Genomic DNA, 22,539 nt, shown 5'->3' on the forward strand with positions numbered 1-22,539 from the left:
GTTGATTTATACATTTTGTGCAACATATTTGTGAATAATAACGTTGGTTACTAATTTGCATTATTTCAAAAATTTATTTGAAAAAATGATATAAACGTACTAGTTTTATTTATACATTGAGTGAATATAATACTAGGCTGTGCAAAATGGAAAAAAAAAACTAAAGAATCATCTTGCGACTGAATAGCGAACAAGGTTCCTACTGCACCAAGAACGTCCATTGTCAAAAACACAATAGTGGGATGTATAATTACTTTGAAATCACACCTTATACATGTATCAATTACCACTGGTACTTTTGAAAGATTTCAAATACATCCTGTTACTAAAAATTCTTTTAAAACCAGAAATATATGATTTGATTGCCTTACAGGCATCTTCTCATCATAAACCAAAAGTCCAGAGTTTGAACACGTCTAGACCACTGTCCGACATTCCAAAATATGCATAACCGATATCGTATAAAACACGAAGTACCTTATAAAAGAACCCGTGGAATACCTTATTTTTAATTAATTCATTTAAATTTTGTTACTAAAATGACATAGAAAAATATATATAGCTGGTATTTTATACATGAACACGGCAGATTGTTTGCATGTTTTGTAAGACATCTTTCAGTGAATAATAACGTTGAATATCTAGAAAATATCTTTGTCTGCAAAATTTGTTGAAAAGGTACAATTTCTAGAGTGCATTCAAATTATGTATATGGTGCATCAATTAAAAGGGGAGTTTTACTTTCATAGATTTTATAGATTGAATATTTGTCAACGCATGTACTTGAAATGACGTCTAATAGTCGTTATCAATTTGCATAGCTTTCTTGTTTTGACTGCTATCTTCACTTCAGATTTTAGACAGTCAAGATGAACCAGCAGATCGTGTTTGTGTTTTTATTTCTTCTTTTCTTTCTTAAATGCGTCCAAAAAAGTTGATTTAATTTGAATCCATCTGCCCAACAAAACACGACATGAATTTAAGAGTCTCCAGATATTTTCAGTATCATACAACTTCAATCTATCATAAATTCAGTTTTTGTTTAAATGTGTGGCTATGCATACTTTTTTAACATTAGACTCTGTCTCATGCCCGTAGCGGTTTGAACGGATTTGTTTAATTCTGTATATATCATTCTGTTCTAATCTGCACTTCAGATTACTAGTAAACTAAAAGCAGCAAAACCAAATAACAAATTAATAAATAGGTATTACAGTTAAAATATTAAAGCATGCAATCCAAGAGTTTTTAAAAATGCCTCGCTTGCCAACTTAGTTTTGTTGTTTGCTCATGCATCTATAATACTAGGAATTTTGTAAGCCGTCATTGGGTGAAAGCGAAAAATCAGATAATTCAACTTTATATATAGCTTATATAGGACAATGGTGTAGATTGAAAATAACACCACTTCATAGCCTTTTGATTTCCACATAATTAATATTGCTAATAATTAACAAGTTCTGGGTCGAATCCGATACCGATACCAATAGTATATTCAGCTGTTACCTATTACCTTATATGTACGTTCCGCATCTGACAGACGCACCACCAAACGGTGTATATAGGATTTTACTATGTACACGGGTCATAATCACAGGGTTGATACTACTAAATTCAAACATTGTCAAAATATTCCCTATTGTAGTATTTTAATCAGTAAGGCTTTCTTAGATAAGTTAACAATACGAATACTAAACATCTGGACCTAAAATAAGGCGTAAAGGTACAGTTTTCAATTTTTTAGAGGGCATCACGTAAAACAGTCAATCAAATATTTCAATTTTATTTATATATAATAAGGGCCAATGCTGTTGATTATAAAATACTCCATTCCAAGACTTTTTGTTTTCCAAATAATTAATATTATCAATCATTGATAAATTCCAGGTCGACGGGTTCAAACAGAAAGTTTTGAAAGCAGAGAAAACTGTGTATCTTATAATCGGCAGGACTTTATCAGATGACAATTACAGTACTAAAATAAGGTTTACGCATAGTTATATTTAATAGTTATCCCACAAGGACGCGGCGTGTCAGTGTAAGGTCACCCCGATGGCCGGATGCCAAAGGGTCATCTTACACTGACACACCAAGTTCAAGTGGGATAACTATTTTACAACCCAGCTGTTTTAGATGAGACGAAAAACCATTTATAATTCATCAAATCTAGTTAAATATGCCACACAACCATTTTATGTATAATATACTTTATAAATTACTATATGATTGATACCCTTTATGACCCCCGAACACGATAATTAAATATCAAATAATATCAACTCTCCCCACTTGCCAATCGGCCCATACTATATCGCCACTTTATAAAAAAAATCGCCCCACTCTTGTTTTCCGACTCTCCCCACTTTTGAAAAAGTGTAAAATCAAATTAAACAATCAGTCTGACAACTCACTCTTAACGAAAACGGTATAAACCCCACTGAATAAAGGTCTGCCAACTCGTCCAACTTATCAAAAAATCTTGCTTACTTTAATATGTTAAATTACTGTCATTTTGTATCCAGTCGTCCTAGTGTAGTGGTATGTGTCATGGCTTGATATATTAAATGTCTTGGGTTCGAATCCCAAAATACATACTGGATTTTTTCAACTTAGATACTAGTAGTCTTTTCTGTATAAATAATTATAATTATTATAGTAGATTTGATATTCCCGCCAAAATGTTACAGAACAAAGGAAAGCATGCATAACAAAGAAACTCAAACTGGGGTTATCCGGCTCAGATCACCCCTGTTAGAACAAAGAAGCTGGGATGTAAACTCTTGGATCGCATGCTTTAATAGTTTAACTGTAACTACAACTACAATTGATAATTTGACAGCTGAAACATTTGCAAACAAAAATTCTACTTGAAAACCCTATCCTGCCAAACAGGTTAGCTTAGCAATCATAACGCCATGAAGTTCATTATAATACAGACAGTCTTATGGTAATTCGTTCTTGATGTGTATCGTTTTGAGAAAGGCGATTCGTTCTTAGGGAATAAGATCATATTCGAATAATACATATTGATTTATGAACAAGCAGATTGGAACTTCTGTACTTCCTGCAAGTCGTAGTCCAAGTGTATTACATTGAATTAGTTTCATTGAATTTTAAGAAATGTCAAAGAAAACTGTTTTTTCTTAAAAAAAAGCTTTATTTGTTGTACAAGTTTTTAGTGTTTAGTTATATTTCTAGATTGCATACTAAGTATTCCATGTAGCAAGTGTTTTGTAGAAGTTTTGAGACAGCCTTTTTTGTTAAAATTCAAAAAAAGCTATTTTTCGAAAATCATCTACCATTTAAAAATATCATGATATAGTCATCAATATAATTATCATTAATATGAATTATACATTTCTGACATACTTATAAATAAGTGCATGACACCGGATTGCACCATCATTCAAGAAGCGACAGGTCTGCTCTAGACTAGCCTGACCTGTGGACTGCTGCAGACCTACTGATGAGTCTGCTCCAGACTAGACGTGTGGAAAAGTGTGTTATGTGCCAGTCCAATCGACAGGTCTGCTCTAGACTAGCCTGACCTGTGGACTGCTGCAGATCTACTGATGAGTCTGCTCCTGACCAGACGTGTGGAAAAGTGTGGTATGTGCCAGTCCAATCGACAGGTCTTCTCTAGACTAGCCTGACCTGTGGACTGCTGCAGACCTACTGACGAGTCTGCTCCAGACCAGACGTGAGGAAAAGTGTGCTATGGGCCAGTCGAATAAACAATAGCGCTGTATTATTGAATCTGAATTCTTCTAAGGTTTCTTTAGTGATAATAAAAGGTTGTATTAAACAGCTGAAGAAAGTTTTCAAAGTGTCAGAAATGTTTAATGCGATAGTGTCAAGACATATGCAAGACCGACAAGAATTCTTCGAGGAATATTCTCCCATTCTCCCATTTGATTTATATCAATGTAAAATGATGAAAAGTAATAACAGTAGTTTCGATACCTCTGGCTGGGTTGTATAACAAAATTATTTGAACGCACCAACCAAAACTGATCATATTGGCACTTCATTATGGAAACCTATATAGTCACATTCATAATCAGTTATATTTTTATGTCAGGATGGATTGTATAATACAAATAAAAAAAACACCTTTATTTGTATATTTGTCGATCAGAAGTGTATGATTTTATAGCTTTTGTTTATATATTGCTCATAAGAATATGAAATAAAAGGACATTTGTAATACTTACACTGTGTATAAATAGTCTAACGAGTATAGCAGAGCAATCCACAGATCTGGTCTGGAGCAGACATGTTCATAGGTCAGGCTGGTGTTGAGCAGAATTTCCATTGGCCTAGTCCATAGCAGACTTATCCACATGTCTTGTCTGGGGCAGCTCTGTCAATAGGTCTGCATCAGTCATAAAAATGCAGACCTAGATCTGGTCTATCAACAACGAAGTTAACTTGGAAAGCAGTCACAGATTCTGCTCCAGGTTAACTGTTAGGACTGTTCTCATAGTTTTCAAGTATCCACTTATTGCTAGTGCTCAGCTATTTCCTCAATATTTGGTAAAGCATATCTTTGTTTTACATTTGTATAGAATCTTCTACTGAATTATACATTAACAGTACAGTACTTTTTTGTATTATTAAATTAATATCCGCCTCGTCTAGTAAGTACAGGAATGCAGACTTCAATCGCATTATAGATTGTGAGTACAGTAAAAGCTGAATAAACCGGCCGGCTACGGGACTATGAAAAAGGGCCGGTTTGAACAGTGACTGTTTTAATATACAGCTCACTACTGTACGATTGTCAGTTCACAGTTTAACACCTGACTAATTGATTGAATATCCTCAAAAGCCATATTCAATAAGCAAATCGATCATTGAAATTATTAATTTGGATTTTGCAGTATCCACATCTGATTCACGCCACCTCTATAATAGGCAGTTTCACAATAACTTCAAGCACTGCTTTAATGGTTGATAAAACTGATGATAGATATTAAGGAAGAGGTTTCGTAGAGTACTTCGTAGACCAAGAAATATTGCATTGGTAGTAAGGACACTTATGTAGTTTATGTATCCAAACAGTGATTGAAGATTCAGTTCTTCATCTTTGGTTGAAATTCCACAGGAATATATAAAAACAATATGATTATCTAGTATTTCCTCTATGGTAGGTGACATGGGGGATATATTGAGTTTCTTAGTGAATTTTAAATACATATTCATATCAAGCAGTTTATGCAATCAGATTTAAACACAAAAACGATCTTTGGGGATTTATCTACGGGGAAAACATATTTGTCACGGAAGTAGGCCAAGTGTTTTGCAATATTTTAACCTTTAACGATTGATGTAGCATGGGTATTCATATATTATAGATTGTATCCATTGCGTGGCACAATCCTCGACTGATTCCATCAGTATTTTGAATTTGTGTTTTCAATATTTTGATTTAGGCTCAAGATATTTCGGACCAATGGATAACACATTTCGCAAAGAATTGTGTATAGAAAATGTGAGGGGCACCTGTACAACGTGGCCAGCAGTTTAACATGTGAATTTAAATCAGGAGGTTTAGACTCGAAGTCGTCAATATTTATATCCTTCATAAACGGTATTTGTAATTGAACGTTTTAGTTGCAATTGGTTTTGAATAGTATAAGAAATTATTTGTACAGACTGATCTTTAAAATAAGGAGGTATTTTCGATTGAACTTATTTATGATGAGGGAGATTGCTCAAGTTGTCGCCATCGTAACCTTTGTTGGCAAAGGAAAGTTCCAAGCGAAGTGGAGAGGGATTAATATAAGTTGCAAAACTTGTTTCCAAATCCACTCTAAATAAATATGTTTAAACTAAAGGAAAGTTAAGGAAAAGATCATTTCTGGTTTTAATCTTTCCCAAAATTAACTGGTTTGAAAAGTCGTACTTGCAATATCCAAAATGATAGCTGTAAGTTTGTATTGATTTAAATGAGGATATGTTACAGTGGTTTCAAAATATAAATTAAACAGAGGTTTTGAAAGGGGTCATGCATAAAGTTTAGTGCGAATGTGATGAATACTTAACGGCTTTTGTATCAAACTTATTAATAGAAACATATTCAAAGTTGGTGATTGATAGTGACGATTATCATGACTGCGTCTACGTCGAGGAATTGAGTTGTAAATATGCATCACATTCACTGAGCTACAGAAAGGACTGGATACCTATACAACAAAGTTAGTCATTGCAACAATATGTTGTCGCAGTTCCCAATTTTTGATCCAGTAGTGCTCTTTTCGTCTACGAAAGTCTGCCTTACTTATTTATGTTCTCTCTGAGAACTAGAACAACCCATGTTGTTTCAGGCCCGTGTTTGTTTTTTGTGTTACATTTGTTTATCTTACGTTTCAAGAAAGAAGTAGTACAATTTGCCTGTAGGAAAGGAAGCAAAACTTAACATATGGAAAATTAAATGGCCATGTACCATTTTAGCATGTCAGTAACTGCTAGTATTCCTTTGTAAGTGTATAAATTATTGTCATTTTGTTTAATTTTCTTTTGTTACTTTCTCTGACATGGGAGTCTGACTTCTTTTGAACTGTGTTTTATTGTGCGTATTACTGTGTGTTTGTTTTTTCTAAATTGGTTAGAGGTATAGGGTTGGATAGGGATCTCACAAAACTTGTTAAACCCAACCGCATTTTCGTGTCTGTTCCAAGTCAGGAACTTCTGATTCTTTTTTTTTTTGTTTGATTTTAGATTTAATTCAATTTATATATTACGGAGTTCAGTATGAGATTAGGGGCAAGCTGAAGCAACTCCGGGTGCGGGATTTTCTCGCAGTGTTGAAGACCTATTTGGGGATTCCGGCTATTTTATGCTCTTTCGTCTGGTTGTTGTCTTTTTGACACATTCCCTGTTTTCATTCTTAATTTCATAAATTAGCTTTTGATAGGTTTGTATATGTCTCTGGTAGTTTTGATAGGGATTTAACACATGTCACTTTAATTATTATATATATATTACTATCTTTTGTATGTAAATATAACTGGATGTGATGAGACTGTCATTAAAGTGAGAGGGTTAGCGCCATAGAACCAGGTTTAATCCACCATTTTCTAAACTTTAAAATGCCTGTACCAAGTCAGAAAATTGACAGTTTATGTCCATTCGTTTTTTATGCGTTCTGTTATTTGATTTTGCCATGTGATTATGGCCTTTCCGAATTGATTTTCCTCTAAGTTCAGTATTTTTGTGATTTTACTTTTTTTGTATTAGAATATTCATAAAGGTCGTTACCAACATTTGTTTACTTTCAGGATTGTATACAATACTATTCATGTGAATACATAAAGAAAACTTACATTTACGAACCAATCATGTAGCTTCAAAAGAGGGTAGGATATTTTCTGATCGTTATCAAAGGTACCAGGATTATAATTTAGTACGCCAGATGCGCGTTTCGTAATCATAAGACTCATCAGTGACGCTCATATCAAAATATTTATAAAGCCGAACAAATTCAAAGTTGAAGAGCATTGAGGGTCCAAAATTTCCAAAAAGTTGTGCCAAAAAAGGCTAAGGTAATCAGTGCTTGGGATAAGAAAATCCTTAGTGTTTTGAAAAATTCAAAGATTTGTAAACAGGAAAATTGTAAAATTGACCACATTATTGATAATCATGTCAACACCGAAATTTTGACTACTGGGCTGGTGATACCATCGGGAACGAAACTTCCACCATCACTGGCATCGACCCAGTGGTGTGGATAGTTATTAAAGGTCCAATGGTTATAATTTAGTACGCCAGACGCGCGTTTCGTCTTCATAAGACTCATCAGTGTCGCTCATATCAAAATATATATAAAGCCTAACCGTTGAAGAGCAGTAAGCAAATCATTTATTCTTTCAACGCTATCACCCAAATACTTTTTTTGAAATTAATACTATTATATACGGTATCAGGAAACGCAGGAGTATGAACAATATTTTGTCATCTGCTTATCTGCACTATAATTCTTCTCAGAAAATTGGGGATCAAATTTATTTTTTTATGAAAAAGACAATAAACCCACTTTTGAGGTTAAATAGTCAGTCCCTTAGTCTGCTTTTTCCGGAATTGTTTGACGTTATTGATGCAAACCCAAATATCTTTATTAGAAGAAAGGACATATATCGGTAAAACAAGTATGTGTCCCTAGAACACGGATGCCCCATCTTCACTGGCATTTTATTTGTTCAGTGGACCGTGAAAATGGGGGGAAAATTTGTCATTAAAATTAGAAAGATCATCACATAGGTATCATTTGAACGAAGTTTTAAGTTGATTGGACTTAGACTTCATCAAAAACTACCTCGACCAAAACACTTTAATGTGAAGCGGAACAGAGGGATGAACGGAGAGACGGACGTACAAACAGAAGAACAGACGCACAGACCAGAGAACTTAATGCCTATAAATGGGGCATAACAAAAAGTTCCAAATCTCATTGAAATGTAAAGTGCCAATTACCTCACTGATTATGCACGAATGGTTCATTTCATAAAAAGTGTCATTGTAACAACTGAAAGGTGTCTGTGTATCATCTAAAAACTGTATCACCCGTTTAATGGTGGGGTTTTTTTTTTGGTTTTTTTTGTTGTTTTTTGTTAAAGGTAACATCATTTCGTGTATCAGCTTATTACTCGTTAATAAAAGATTTAAATCTAACATTGAAAGAATTGTAAACTTTATTAAATAGTATTCACTGCTTATTTTTTGGGGTCAAAACGTAAAACTGTATAGCCTTAATCATGTTAATGGTTCATCAATTTATCCGAACTGCAGTGAACGTGTTATAAACATCAAAGAGACTCGATGCCTTGTTGTTCATTTGCACCCAAATCTGGTCCCCAGCTATCAGTTCCATGCAGACAGTTTGGGTTGCCATATCATATTGGTTACCAGTATATAGCCACACATAAATAGCTCCATTCTTCCTTAGAGTAGTGTGAGCCGTGACAAGGCCTGACATCATAGTAACAGATACTAAGTAATTACCAGCCTTTCCTGCACCAACGGTAAAAATACCCGTATTATGATTATAACCATCATCCGTACAAAGCATCTGGTTGTATCGGATTATGTTATTTTGCCCATATTGATTAGCACCTCCGGGTAATGTCGCTGTAAATGCAGCTGTAAAAAGATTTCAAGATATTAAGAAATATATAATTTACACATAAACATAATCGCACATTTAGTGCTTAATGATGGAAATTCATAACTTAATCTCTAGCATATTTTATTCTTCAGTCAACTGTGTTTGTATTTGTGAATGGCCACTTTATGGTTAGTTGACTGATATGAATCATATAGTGTATGGCTAAACTCAGTTAAGATCTGTCTAAATTCCATTTCATTAAGTTAACAACGCTTACCGTTATCTTGATGATATTTTATATATTAAATATAGGGTGATATATAAAAATGATAAAAAGGTGAGATTTGTAATCAAAAACCTGTACGAAAATGGTTCATCAAAAGGGTTTGGTAAATTATTCATTTGTTTAATAATGTTGGACATTGAATGAAGTAAAAAGTATTTGAAAAAAGAAATTATATTGACATGAACTGTCTAATATAATTGGGTGTAATTTCAGCAGATACTTCGTATATGAAAAGTATCGGTTTTAAAAGTATTCAGCTTTATTGTGCTAGTAAACCAGTTACTATTACAATATACATGATATATGTTTAAAAAGTATCAACAGACATGTACAATGTTTTAAACAATACACCAACATATATACCACATACCAGTATGTTTACATCTATGTGGGTATGACTGATGGTCTGATGCACAAAATAAAAGAGTTATTTTATTTTCAGGATCTGAGTTCATACCACTGCTAGTATACTATAAGTATCCGATAGTGTAATCCACTCGGTCATCAGTGTTTGCAAAATGACTTGATTAATATCTAAATTTTCTAATGAGTCTGATGATTATTTAAGAAATTTTACTTTATAAAATTTTGATATTTGTGGGGTCGCGTTTGGTCGTATTGGTTAAGATGTCTTTTTGGACTAAACATACTCGATTTTAAAATATATAACTTATCAGTTTAAGCATTCCTGATGAAGGTCAGCCTAGCGCTGTTTACGCTCCAAATTGATAATCTTATCGTCATTTAGCCTTTTTTATGATCCTTTTCCTTAAACGCCATCTAAAAAGTTTAGGAACTTTGGTCCTAAATGCTCTTCAACTTCATACTTTTTTGGGCCTTCTTAACTTTTTTGGATTCGAGCGCCAATGATTAGTCTTTGTATACGAAATGCGCGTCTGACGTAAATACAAAATTTAATCCTGGTATCTATGACGACTGTATTCACATGTATTAAATTATCAATACATACACATAATGATATTTTTGTAACTTAATAGTTATAATTTAGTACGCCTGACGCATGTTTTGTCATAAGTCATAAGTCTCATCAGTGACTCTCATATCAAAATGATTATAAAGCCAAACAAGTTAAAAGTTAACATCGTGAATAGCATACCTTTTACCGGAGCAGGAGGATCACCATTACCAGCAGCACCATTAGTTGTACGACAGATGAACACAAACAAGAAGCATTTTAAAATATTAGCCATTATCATTGACAGTTGGTATGCGTACCTGCAAAACACATATTGAATAATACATGCATGAATGAATTCAATAATATTTCACTGTTCACGTATATTTTTAACATACACACAAAGATCTTACAAAATCTGAACAAAAGTTAAACAAAAAATTATCAAACCAAATCAAAATTAAACTATCGACCAAATCAAACAACGAAGTAAAACAAAGCGTCAAATATTCAATTTGAAGCGTTCAAGATGAAGGTAAATCCATACATGTGCTTCGGATGGAAGTTATTCTTTTACAATAAAATCATTTTAGCACACTTTCATCATATAGAATGTTTGTTGTGGATACGCTATTTTTCTTGTGTTGGTTTTTTATTGCAAAACCTAAAAATGACTATTTATTCAATCCATATCATAATCTTCCTTCATAATTTAATCTGCGTTAAAAGAAGCATAAACAATAAAAAGCCAGAAATTGTCAATCAAAGTCAAATACCAAAGTGAGTGAGTTTTCTATTACATTGTCAGTTAATGCATGAACAACTTTTAAAACATAATTGAAATATAAGTTTTTTTTCTCAAAACACTGAAAAAAAGATTTGTTAACACTATCTGTCAATCATAAAAAATGCGAGTTTTAAAAGTCTGATATTTATGACTCAAATATACTTTTCATATTATTTATATAATAATAGTTTAATTCATACCATTTAGCACTGTTCATACCGCGCTTTTAATGTTTTGATCGATTGAATAACACTTCTTTTCACTTACCTGATTTGATGATCCTGCTCCTGTGTGAACTTGTCACGGAGAGGGAAGAACAGTCTGTTTTATAGTCATGTAAACATTTAATGTATTCACAGAGAGCAACATATTGCGAATGCCACGTTGATATCTTAAATGATTTGCCTGCAGATTTTGTGATTTAGTAGGCGGTTTCTAAATAATATGTATGATTTATTGAATTATATTATGATTATTTTTTAGCATATTAATGTCTGTATTGCTTATTACATTTAAATATGACTATATTCGATAGGTTGTGAATGTATGTGTCTGTTCTCCTCCTTTTCGTGACTGTTCAATATTTTATATTATCACTGACATAATTACTTTCAGAACTTGACCACTCGCACCATGTTTTGAAACCCATCTGACAAGAATAGTAAATCGGACACGATAATCGTATATATATTTACTTTATTGTGTCATTATACTCATAAGCATAGTCTATTAGATATAATAAGTGTATCGTAGTTCAGGCAACAGTAGTATAACGCTGTTTGGAATCAAAAACTGAGGTAAACACATCAACTATAAGAGGAAAACAACGAAACAGAAACATTGAAGTGCAACAAAATACCAATTCGACAAAGCAACACACACAGAAACAATTTATAAGATAACAACTGCCATTTTCCTGACTAAGTACATGACATTTTGAAAAAAGAATGATGGTGGGGTGAACCTGTTTATGCGGCTATCTACATTGAATATAGGTATAGTGGGAGGGTAAATATATATAAAAAAAAAAAAAAAAAAAAAAAAAAAAAAAAAAACACGTTGAACTCCTCTGCATTTTTGCGCCTGGCACAAGACAGTCACCTCTTGTCTTTGTTAGTCTTGAATGATTTTTAATTTCAGTTTCTTTTATATATATCTTGGAGTTAAGTATGACGTCCATTATCACTGAACAAGTTTACTTTTTTTCTCGGGGCCAGCTGAAGTACGCCTGCAGGTGTGGAAATTTCTCGCTGCATTGAAGAACCATTGGTGGTTATCTGCTCTTTGGTCAGGTTGTCTCTTTGACACATTCCCGAATTCCATTCTCAATCTTATATCATATACATCTGATCATGTATTGCCGTTATATATGACTCCGAATGTGCATATCGTTTGATGTCTATGTATTAAAACATTCTTAACTGTTACCATAAATTTTGGGTTTCTATTTTGTTGAATCTGTTTTTATGTAAAATGTGTCGCTATATTGAACAAATGTATATTAACATGGATTGCAAATCACTAAATTATAATCCTGGTACCTTTGATAGCTATTGTTTTATTTGTTTCTAATTTTGTATTTAGATTTCATCAATCTAATTATATTAAGCGTACATTGAATATGTGTCATCAAGGAAAATATAGATTTGATATACACTGCTACTTAATCTTTGAATCGGGAGAATCTTAGAATGATTTTGAAAAGTTTAACATACCTAGTAGACTAGTTTGGTTCGAGCCAAAAAAATATTTCGTCGGAATTCGTCCTTTGTTTTGGCATAAAGAGAGCACACATTATATTAATAACCATGGGTACTGTTGAAATATTTCAGATACATACTGCAAATAACAAAACTTTAACAAAAAAAAGATGTCCCATTGAGTTAACTACCCCGCATTAGACAGCTGTCCAGGATAAAAAGTTTTAAAATTCTATAGCACAAACGATACCTTAAAAGCACTAGTAAATATTTTTTAATGTCAATGAATTAATCTGAATTTTGCAACGCAATTAAAATAAGAAATTGTATATACCGCTGTGATTGTTTTGTTGATCATATGTTGTTAGTTGATCATATGTTTTGTAACAGATTTGTGAATAATAAAGTTGATTATCAGTTTTATATTTTGCTATATGAATGTTAGCCAATGCATGTCCTAGGTTTGTTTGTGTTGACCTAATTCTTAATTTCGGCTTTACTATCGCCAACACGAAACACCAGATGCTACATGTGTCTTTGTCTTTTACCCTACACCACAATCTTTAACGTAAATTGTATTTTCAATCATACATCCCAAACATGTTCCATTCCCAATTCTATGACAGAATATGAAATTTTTCTTAGATTTGTCTTTAGTCATGAACCTTACATTTACTATGACTTCATATATTTTTAATGTTTGAATATGTATATTCTTTAAATACCATACTGTCAGCAATCCCTAAAAAATGTCTGTTTCTGTTTGAATTGATCTAGAGGAAAATGAGTAAGCTTATTCATGTCTTATCAGTCTACAAGTATCAACAATATACTTTTGAGGTCTTTCTATTTTTCCGTGGAAAAACCTGTTGATTTCGTTCGGATTATTTGGTCTTTCCACTTTTCGGGAAAAGAACTTTTGCTTTTGTTCTGATATATGTTTTTCTCTACCGTCTGAGATCCTTTTTTGTTTTAGTACATATGGAAAGGATATTTGGCCATTGATGTCGTACAGTGATGGGTATTTCAAAACTCGCCCTATTTAAACGAATACTAATTATTATAGGAGTTATCTCGCTGCATCCCTTGTTCCTGTTATCTTTATTTTTCTGAAAGCGTAAATATACTGATAAAAAAAAATCACCAAATTGTTCGTCTTCTCTCAAGGATAATAAATAATAAATTATTAAATCATCAGTAATATCATTTGATATAAAAATCCTTGACCATTTGCAGAAAATTAAGGTCAAGGACAAAGATAAAAAAAATTTACAACATGGCTTAACTTCAACCCATTTTACTTGAGGTGTTTCGGTCCCCCTTAATATGAGTGTTCTTCCCTTGTGTATATCAATCAGTATTATTTCTCAAACATACAAGTGAATGACCTGGGATCTTTTGATTTAAAATCACTAACCTATGACTTTGAAACTGAGGTCAAGGTCAAAGGTCAATTTAACGTTTGATAGTTTGATCTTTGCTGAAAATTTAAAGTGGTTCATAAAAAAAACACATGTCCTGTTGAATTCAGTTTTATAGACATTTAACCTTTTGAAAGATTAAATGGCAGTGACATTAATTTAACTGGAAGTACCCTAATTCAATGGAAAAGTAACTTAAATCTTTTTTTTAATCGGTTTAAAGTAACAAATTATACCGAAAATGATCCCTTTTTATACTGTTTTCTTAAAAGTGGAGATGCAAAAATCTTCAATTATTCTCGGTACAATTGTTTTTTCAATTTATTGATTTTTTTTTGCCAAATACTTTCTTGCACAGTATATTTGTTTCAAAATATGTCGCTTAGGTTTTTTGTTCATAATATGATACAACCTATATGCTATTGAAACTGACCCTGTTTAACCGAACCCTTTTCTGTGTAAGATTTATATCACCGAACACAGTTTTTTTTACCTGTCAGGAGATCTACTCTCTCTAACAGTAAAAGAAAGCGACATTTTTTTTTCAAAGTACTCATTATATCCTCAGGATGTTACGTTATATCCGAAGCTATCCGGAGACTCCATATAGCAGTTATTCTTCCTTTTGCATTTGATATAGGTGATATTCATTTTGAACTGGTAGACCTTAACTGATAGAGACCGAGGGTCTATTGATTTTAGATCCTTGTTAACAAAAAATAGGTCAAAGTCAGAGGTCAAGATCATATTTTCAGTTCCGATTTTGGCTTATTTTCATTTCTGTTCCATAACTGTAAGATGTCGACAACATATTTTTACTACATTTTTAATTGCGACATGTCGTAATTTATATATTCATTTTTAAAGAAAAGGCAGGTCAAATTGGAGTTTTCTCCTCTCTTATATTAAAAATTAGGCAAATGGTGATATAACTCATTCACTGTATTAAAGTGTCTTTCATTTGACAATATAAATCAAATTTTACTTAGAATTTATATTAAAAAAGTCTTATTTTTCAATTAAGTATAAAGTTATTCAAAACTACTTATCCATTTTGTTCTCAAAACAAGGCATTCATATAGAACCAACATGATTGATAAGAGCACAGTTATCAATAAAAGCAGTCTTCACAATAAACATTACTTAAATCCGAGGAAAATTCAAAACAGAAGTCCCAAATCAAATGTCAAAAGCAAAAGCAAAAACATCAAATAAATAGACACCAACTGTCATATTCCTGACTTGATACAGACATTTTTTATGTACAAAATGGTGGATTATATCTGGTGTTATAACTAGCTAAACCTCAAATTTTTGGTGGCAAGGTAGTATTTCCTGGCCTTTAAGGGATACTGATAGCCTTTTACGAATTTTCATCACTTTTTAACACTGCCAAACATTCTGCATTCACATTTAACTGAAGTACTTTTATTTTACTATTCAGAAATGAATTTGAATGTGTATCATGACCGTTTAATTTTTTCGCCATTTTTTTAAAAACATTAGGCCACTAGTGCTTTTATGTCATTTTTCGTTCAGTGAATACAAAAATTCATTTTAAACTGTATGTAAAATTATTTCATACTTTTCTACAACTGGTTCATCCATCAGTTTGAGAAAGAGTGTTCAGTTGATACTGTTTTTTTTGTCAAATCACTCTGTTCAGATACATTGACTTACTAGGTAGAGTTCACAAAAGACCAACCTAAATTCTGGAATGCAATTTATATCGTGATACCTTGTATGACAGTCGCCTAAAATTCCATTATATTGACAACGATGTAGAACAAAACAAACAGAAAAAATAGGTAAAAATGTCAAAACTAGGGAACAGCAGTCATCATTGTGTTACTATCTTTAAATCACTATTAACACAAACAAATATGTAAACACACATTTACCAAGGCAGAATAACACAATGATTGGATGTATAAAAAAATATTTAACAAAAAAACAAAAAGGACGTATAGATATTATATTAGAAAAGTGTAGACAAGAATACAAAAAATATCATAGAATAATACCACAATGATGGTATATATAAGTATAGACCTAAGTCAAATGGATACCACCAAAACAGACTTAAAAGAAGATGTGACAATCATACCACATCTTCTTTGTTATAATTGATAGTTAAAGGAATATTGATAAAGACAAATTAAGGAATAATATAATACGTTATTAAGATCCTAGATAACGTCATATCAGAATCTATACTTCAAGATCATTGAGTATTATTTGTGAAATTGATGCGGAATATTTATAAACAAGGTACCTTCTTGGAACTTTTTTGTAGGAAAAAAGACGAGACGTTCTTTGACCTACTCCTGGTTTATAAACTGTTTACTCATACACTAAAATAATGTTTGGCACATGATGCATATTCAAATGAAGTTTAAGGGACACTGAGAGACTTTCCCTATGTTGATGTGCAGAACAGAACAAGACCAGTAAAGATCTGTTATGAAATTATGCAAAATAAGTTAGTTAGTCATGCATACATTTGCATTTTGTATTATTTGTATTTGTTCTTGGTTTGGACACAACCAATATCAAAGGATTTGAAGTTAGACTGCCAAATAAGTATATAAAGTAAGGAGATATGATTTGAAAGCAAATGTGATAATAATCACCAAGAGTACACAAATTTAGCTCTCTTATTATTTTAATTTATCAGCTCTAACCGTACCGTGAAGTACGTTATCATGTACAAGTAAAGTAGTTTGAAAGGCCATTGATTTAATTTCCTTTTGTCATAAGATAAGATAAATATTAACAGCTGTTTTAAAGACTTGAACAGTTTGTTCATTTATATTGTGCAACATATTTGTGAATAAAAATGTTGCTTATGAATATGCGTGATTTAATATAATTACTTGACAATTACAGTGATTCGTTTTGGTTTTAAGTATAAATTGAGTAAATAAACATATCAGGGTTAACCAAATGAAAACTACAAAATCCTCCTGTGGTTGAATTGCGAACTAGGTTCTTCCTGCTCAAAGAACGTCCACTGAAAAAAACAAAATAATGCTAGGTATATTTACTCTTTTAAAAAAAATGGAATATACGATTTGATTGCCATGCAGATACCGTATAGAACACGTAGTGCCTTATAAAAGTACCCGTAAAATACCTTGAAATTTTGATGAACAATGGTAGATCGAAAGTATAGACTTTTTGAGACAGAATTTTATTATAATTTGCCAAATAACAATAACAATAACAATCAAAACCAAGGAGTAAACAAAGACTCAAAAAACCAAAGGACATTTACATCAACATTTATAAATAATAAATAAGAAACAACACGAAATCCACTTAAAACCGGGAGTGAAATCAGGTGCTCCGAAAAGGTAAGCATTTCCTGCATCGTATGCGGCACCCATCGTGTTATTTCTTTGTTCAGTTCGGTAATGAATCAAAGATTTTACTATGCTTTTTTCAAAATATAATAAAAGAGGGACGAAAGATACCAAAGGGACAGTCAAACTCGTAAATCTAAAACAAACTGACAACGCCATGGTTAAAAATGAAGAAGACAAACAGACAAACAATAGTACACATGACACAACATAGAAAACTAAAGAATAAACAACACGAACCCCAGCACAATCTAGGGGTGATCTCAGGTGCTCTGGAAGAGTAAGCAGATCCTGCCCCACATGCGGCACCCATCGTGTTGCTTATGTGATAACAAATCCGGTAAATAGTCTAATTCGGTAAGTCACATTCATGAAAAGGAAGATAATGGAATATAGTAACGACGTAAGAACATATCCGATATCATTTGTGAACAGTTTTTCCATAACGGTCAACCAACTCGTGATGGCGTCCGTAAAATTTACGAAGGGATGATTTCAATTTCACCATTTGGAACTCCTTGTGAGCAGCAACCCTCTTTCAAGAAAATCATGATAAGAAATGCAAGCACAGGAATATCTTATCAATTGGGAGATATATACACCGTATGCAAATGCTGCTGGAATGTTGCTACTTAGAAATGGAAAGTTCACAATTGGGAAGCTGAAATCATCTCTTTTGTCGAAAAATTTGGTTTTCAACCGACCCTCATGTAAGTCAAGATATAAAACCGACATAACATTATCTGTTGTATCCTTTATCTCTAGTTCAATGGGATAGATGCGTTCCACATAGTCACCAAATTTTGAATTATTAAGTGAAAGAACAACATCTATATAGCGGAAAGTAGAGGTAAAGGATATTGATTATTTCTTATCTTTCTTCATAAGAAGTTCCTGCATGAATTCAGTCTCATAATAATAAAGAAACAAGTCGGCAAGTAGAGGGGCACAATTTGTTCCCGTTGGAATGCCGACAGTCTGTTGAAAACCACGTCTTCCAAACAAATATGTTGTCAATCAAGAAATCAAGCACGTTGATAATATCAGTTTCAGAGAATTTTTTGTTTGAACCAGAGTGATCCTTTACAAAGTAGAATTTATCCTTCCCTAAGACAAGATACTTGTATCTACGTTGGCCATTCTTTTGTATGAAGCAAAGCAATACCAACTCTTTCAGTTTGTCTTTTAGTTTTGAATGTGGAATACTTGTGTAAAGAGTAGAAATATATAGTACTGTTACAAGATGAAAGAGAGTTAGATTGTTTGTACTCTAAAAGATCTTTGGAATTTTAAGTATCCACATCTGATTCACGCCACCTCTAGAATGTGCAGTTTCACACTAACTGTGAAGTCCGTCTTTGATTGCTGATATAATAAATGTTAACAATTTAGAAAGAGGTTTCGTGGAGCACTTGGAAGACTCAGCAATATACCGTGGTTTATCAGGACACTTAGGTAGTTTAGGTATCCAATACAGTGATGGAAGATCCAGTTCTTCATCTTTGGTTGAAATTCCAAAGGAACATAGAACAGACCTATGCTTATCCAGGATTTCCTCATTGGTAAGTGTCGTGAGGGTATATGTTGAGTTTCCAAGTGAATTGTCAATACCTAATTCGTTTATCAAGCAGTTTATGTAATGACTTTTACACACAAAACGATGTTATTTGGGGCTTTATCGGCGGGGACAACAACATATTTATCATGGAGGTCGAATAGGTGTTTTGTACTTTTGGGTCTTTAAAGATTGACGTAGCATGGGCATTGATGGACCCATTCAGTTTCTTAATTCTGATTTGAATCAAAAACCTCACTGCCTTAATCCATTCGGAGAGAGTATCTACGTCTTCTTTCTCGCGCTTAACCCATTGCCTGGCATAATCCTCGACTGAATCCATCAAAATTTTAAAGTTGTATTTCCAATTGATGGATTTAGGCTCACGATATTTCGGACCTTTCAATAACACATTTCGTATTAGAAGTTTTATTAACAATGGTGAGGTCACCGGTAATAACGTGGCCAGCAGGAGTATATGTGAATTGGGAACTAGCACAAGTGCAATCAGGAGGTTTAGACTTAAAGTCGTCAATATCGAGATTCTGCAAAACGTGTTTGTAATTGGAAATTTTAGTTGCAATAGGTTTGGTATAGGTATAAGAAATGATCGGTACAGACTGGTCTTTGAAATAAGGAGGTATTTTGGATTGAACTAATTCATGATGAAGTATATTGCCTAAGTTGGCGCCATCGAGACCTTTGTTGGCAAAGGAAAGATTAAGGAAAGATATTTTCTCTTTTTCATCTTTTTCCAATGCGGGCTAGCTTGAAAAGTCTGTGACTAGCAATATCTTAAATTATAGCTTCAAGTTTGTATTGGTTTGAATAAAAAGTATGGGTCAACGTGCTATTTTTCAAGAAATATCATGTCATCCAAATTTTTGTTCTTCCTACAAGCAAGAATAAAAAAATTCCGGATAAAAAAATTACCAAAGAAGTTATCTCCGCTTTAATGGCTCATTTGAAGAAAAAAATGATATTTGTTTAACTATTTTAAATAACACAATCAATCATTTAGTTTTCTTTATATATATGAACAGTATAACCATTAAATTGCAAATCTCTTTCAAAATTTGCAGATTTGGGCAAATAACTAGACCGATTTTGTACTGTGATTGACAATCCAAGATTGCGTTATATAATCAATCTACCTCAATAACCGACCGTGCAAGGGCTGTGTAGCCAGTCAAGGTCGTTAAAAACTTCCATTTGTTGTACCTTACTTCGAATTTTGAGACCAAAAAAAACATAGAAAAATATATACAGCTGGTATTTTATACATGAACACAACAGATTGTTTGCATGTTTTGTAAAACATCTGTGAATAAAAACGTTGATAAGAAAATGTCTTTGTCAGCAAACTTTGACGAGAAGTATAATTTCTAGTGTTCATTTTGATTATGTATATGATGCTGTAATGAAAGGGGTAGTTTAAGTTTATAGATTTTTTAGATTGAATATTTGTCAATGCATGTACTTGAGGAGACGATTTATTAAAGTTATCAATTTTCTTTCTTAAACACGTCCGACAACGTAAACTTTAACTTCAAATGCATCTGCCCAACTAAATACTACATGAATAGTATAGTCTCCAGATATTTTCAGTGACATACCATTTCAATCTATTATAACTTTAGTTTTTTTTTAAAAACGACAATTGATATATTTTACAGCTGAAGCATTTGCAAACATAAATCCTACCTGAAAACCCTATCCTGACAAACATAAATCCTACCTGAAAACCCTATCCTGACAAACATAAATCCTACCTAAAAACCCTATCCTGACAAACATAAATCCTACCTGAAAACCCTATCCTGACAAACATAAATCCTACCTGAAAACCCTATCCTGACAAACATAAATCCTACCTGAAAACCCTATCCTGACAAACATAAATCCTACCTGAAAACCCTATCCTGACAAACATAAATCCTACCTGAAAACCCTATCCTGACAAACATAAATCCTACCTGAAAACCCTATCCTGACAAACATAAATCCTACCTGACACCCCTATCCTGACAAACATAAATCCTACCTGAAAACCCTATCCTGACAAACATAAATCCTACCTGAAAACCCTATCCTGACAAACATAAATCCTACCTGAAAACCCTATCCTGACAAACATAAATCCTACCTGAAAACCCTATCCTGACAAACATAAATACTACCTGAAAACCCTATCCTGACAAACAGGTTAGCTTAGCCATCAGGACGCCATAGATTTATTATAAGACAGACAAATCGTCTTATTGTTATTTTTTCTTAAGGTGTATCGTATAAGAAAGGCGATTCGTTCTTATGGAATTAGTGCATATTCTAATATAACAGTTGTTTTCTTGAAAAATGTCCTTCAATACGGTAAGCAAAAAATAACATTGCAAAATTATCACAAACACCAAATAAATAAAGGAACCTAAATGATAGTCTATTAAGACATAAACAAATGAATACAATCCAGCAAAGAGAAATAAAATACCTTCTTGTTATAAATTAACAGCCTGAAATAATTAAGTAATGAAAACGGAAACGATCGATTCCTTCAACATTCCTCCCCCGTTAAATCAATGTTTCTGAAATATCATTTGACGCAAACAACAAATTAGACATGTCCAAATATTAACGTTCATAAAATGCCCATGGTGAAAAACATTACATGTCCAGTTTTACATTTAAAGTCGCAATTGGATATTATCGCGTAATCGTGCAATCGTGCAAAATGGTGTCATCGAACTTTTTTCTTGCTACAAGTGAAAATAAAAAACTTCCCTATAAGTCCAGTTTAATTTTTTTACTAAAAAGTTATCTCCCCTTAATTTGCTCATTTGAAAAAATATTTTTTTAAACCAAAACAACATTATATTTGTTTAACTATTTTGGATAATACAATCAATCACTTAGTTTTGTTTATATAAATAATCAGTATAACCATTAAGTTGCAAATCTCTTTCCACATTTGCAGATTTGGGCATATAACTAGACCGATTTTGTACTGTGATTGTACAATCCAAGATGGCGGTATACCATTAATCTACCTTAATTCGAATTTTGAGACAAAAAGAAACATAGACAAATATATACAGCTGGGATTTTATTCATGAACACAACATACTTTTTACATGTTTTGTAACACATCTGTGAATAATAATGTTGATTAGAAAAATATCTTTGTCAGCAAACTTTGACGAGAAGTATAATTTCTAGTGTTCATTTTAATTAAGTATATGATGCTGTAATGAAAGGGGGAGTTTAACTTTATAGATTGTTTAGATTGAATATTTGTCAATGCATGTACTTGAGAATACGTTTTATTGAAGTTATCATATATTTTTTTTCTTAAACACGTCCAACAACGTTAACTTTATCTTCAAATCCATCTGCCCAACAAAATACT

At 32.6% G+C, this 22,539-nt stretch overlaps 1 protein-coding gene across 1 annotated transcript; it reads right to left on the reverse strand.

Annotated features, from left to right (window-relative positions):
• Positions 1-8,681: 8,681 nt before the first annotated feature.
• Positions 8,682-21,637, reverse strand: LOC134723791 (uncharacterized). The gene is made up of 3 exons (XM_063587339.1): positions 21,625-21,637; positions 10,510-10,628; positions 8,682-9,141 (listed from the first exon to the last, which is right to left on the reverse strand). The coding sequence occupies exons 2-3, from the start codon at positions 10,607-10,609 to the stop codon at positions 8,771-8,773; spliced, it is 471 nt and encodes a 156-aa protein (XP_063443409.1). The 5' UTR covers positions 10,610-10,628; positions 21,625-21,637; the 3' UTR covers positions 8,682-8,770.
• Positions 21,638-22,539: the final 902 nt, after the last annotated feature.

Source organism: Mytilus trossulus, chromosome 6 (assembly GCF_036588685.1).
Source record: "Mytilus trossulus isolate FHL-02 chromosome 6, PNRI_Mtr1.1.1.hap1, whole genome shotgun sequence".
Lineage (NCBI taxonomy): Eukaryota > Metazoa > Mollusca > Bivalvia > Mytilida > Mytilidae > Mytilus > Mytilus trossulus.

Bases quoted from the DNA above. Each gene is read 5' to 3' on its own strand.
- LOC134723791 (XM_063587339.1), bottom strand. From the start codon at position 10,609: ATGATAATGGCTAATATTTTAAAATGCTTCTTGTTTGTGTTCATCTGT. The intron at 9,142-10,509 runs GTATGCTATTCA...ATCTTTTTACAG, and splicing joins TCCTCCTGCTCCGGTAAAAG to CTGCATTTACAGCGACATTA.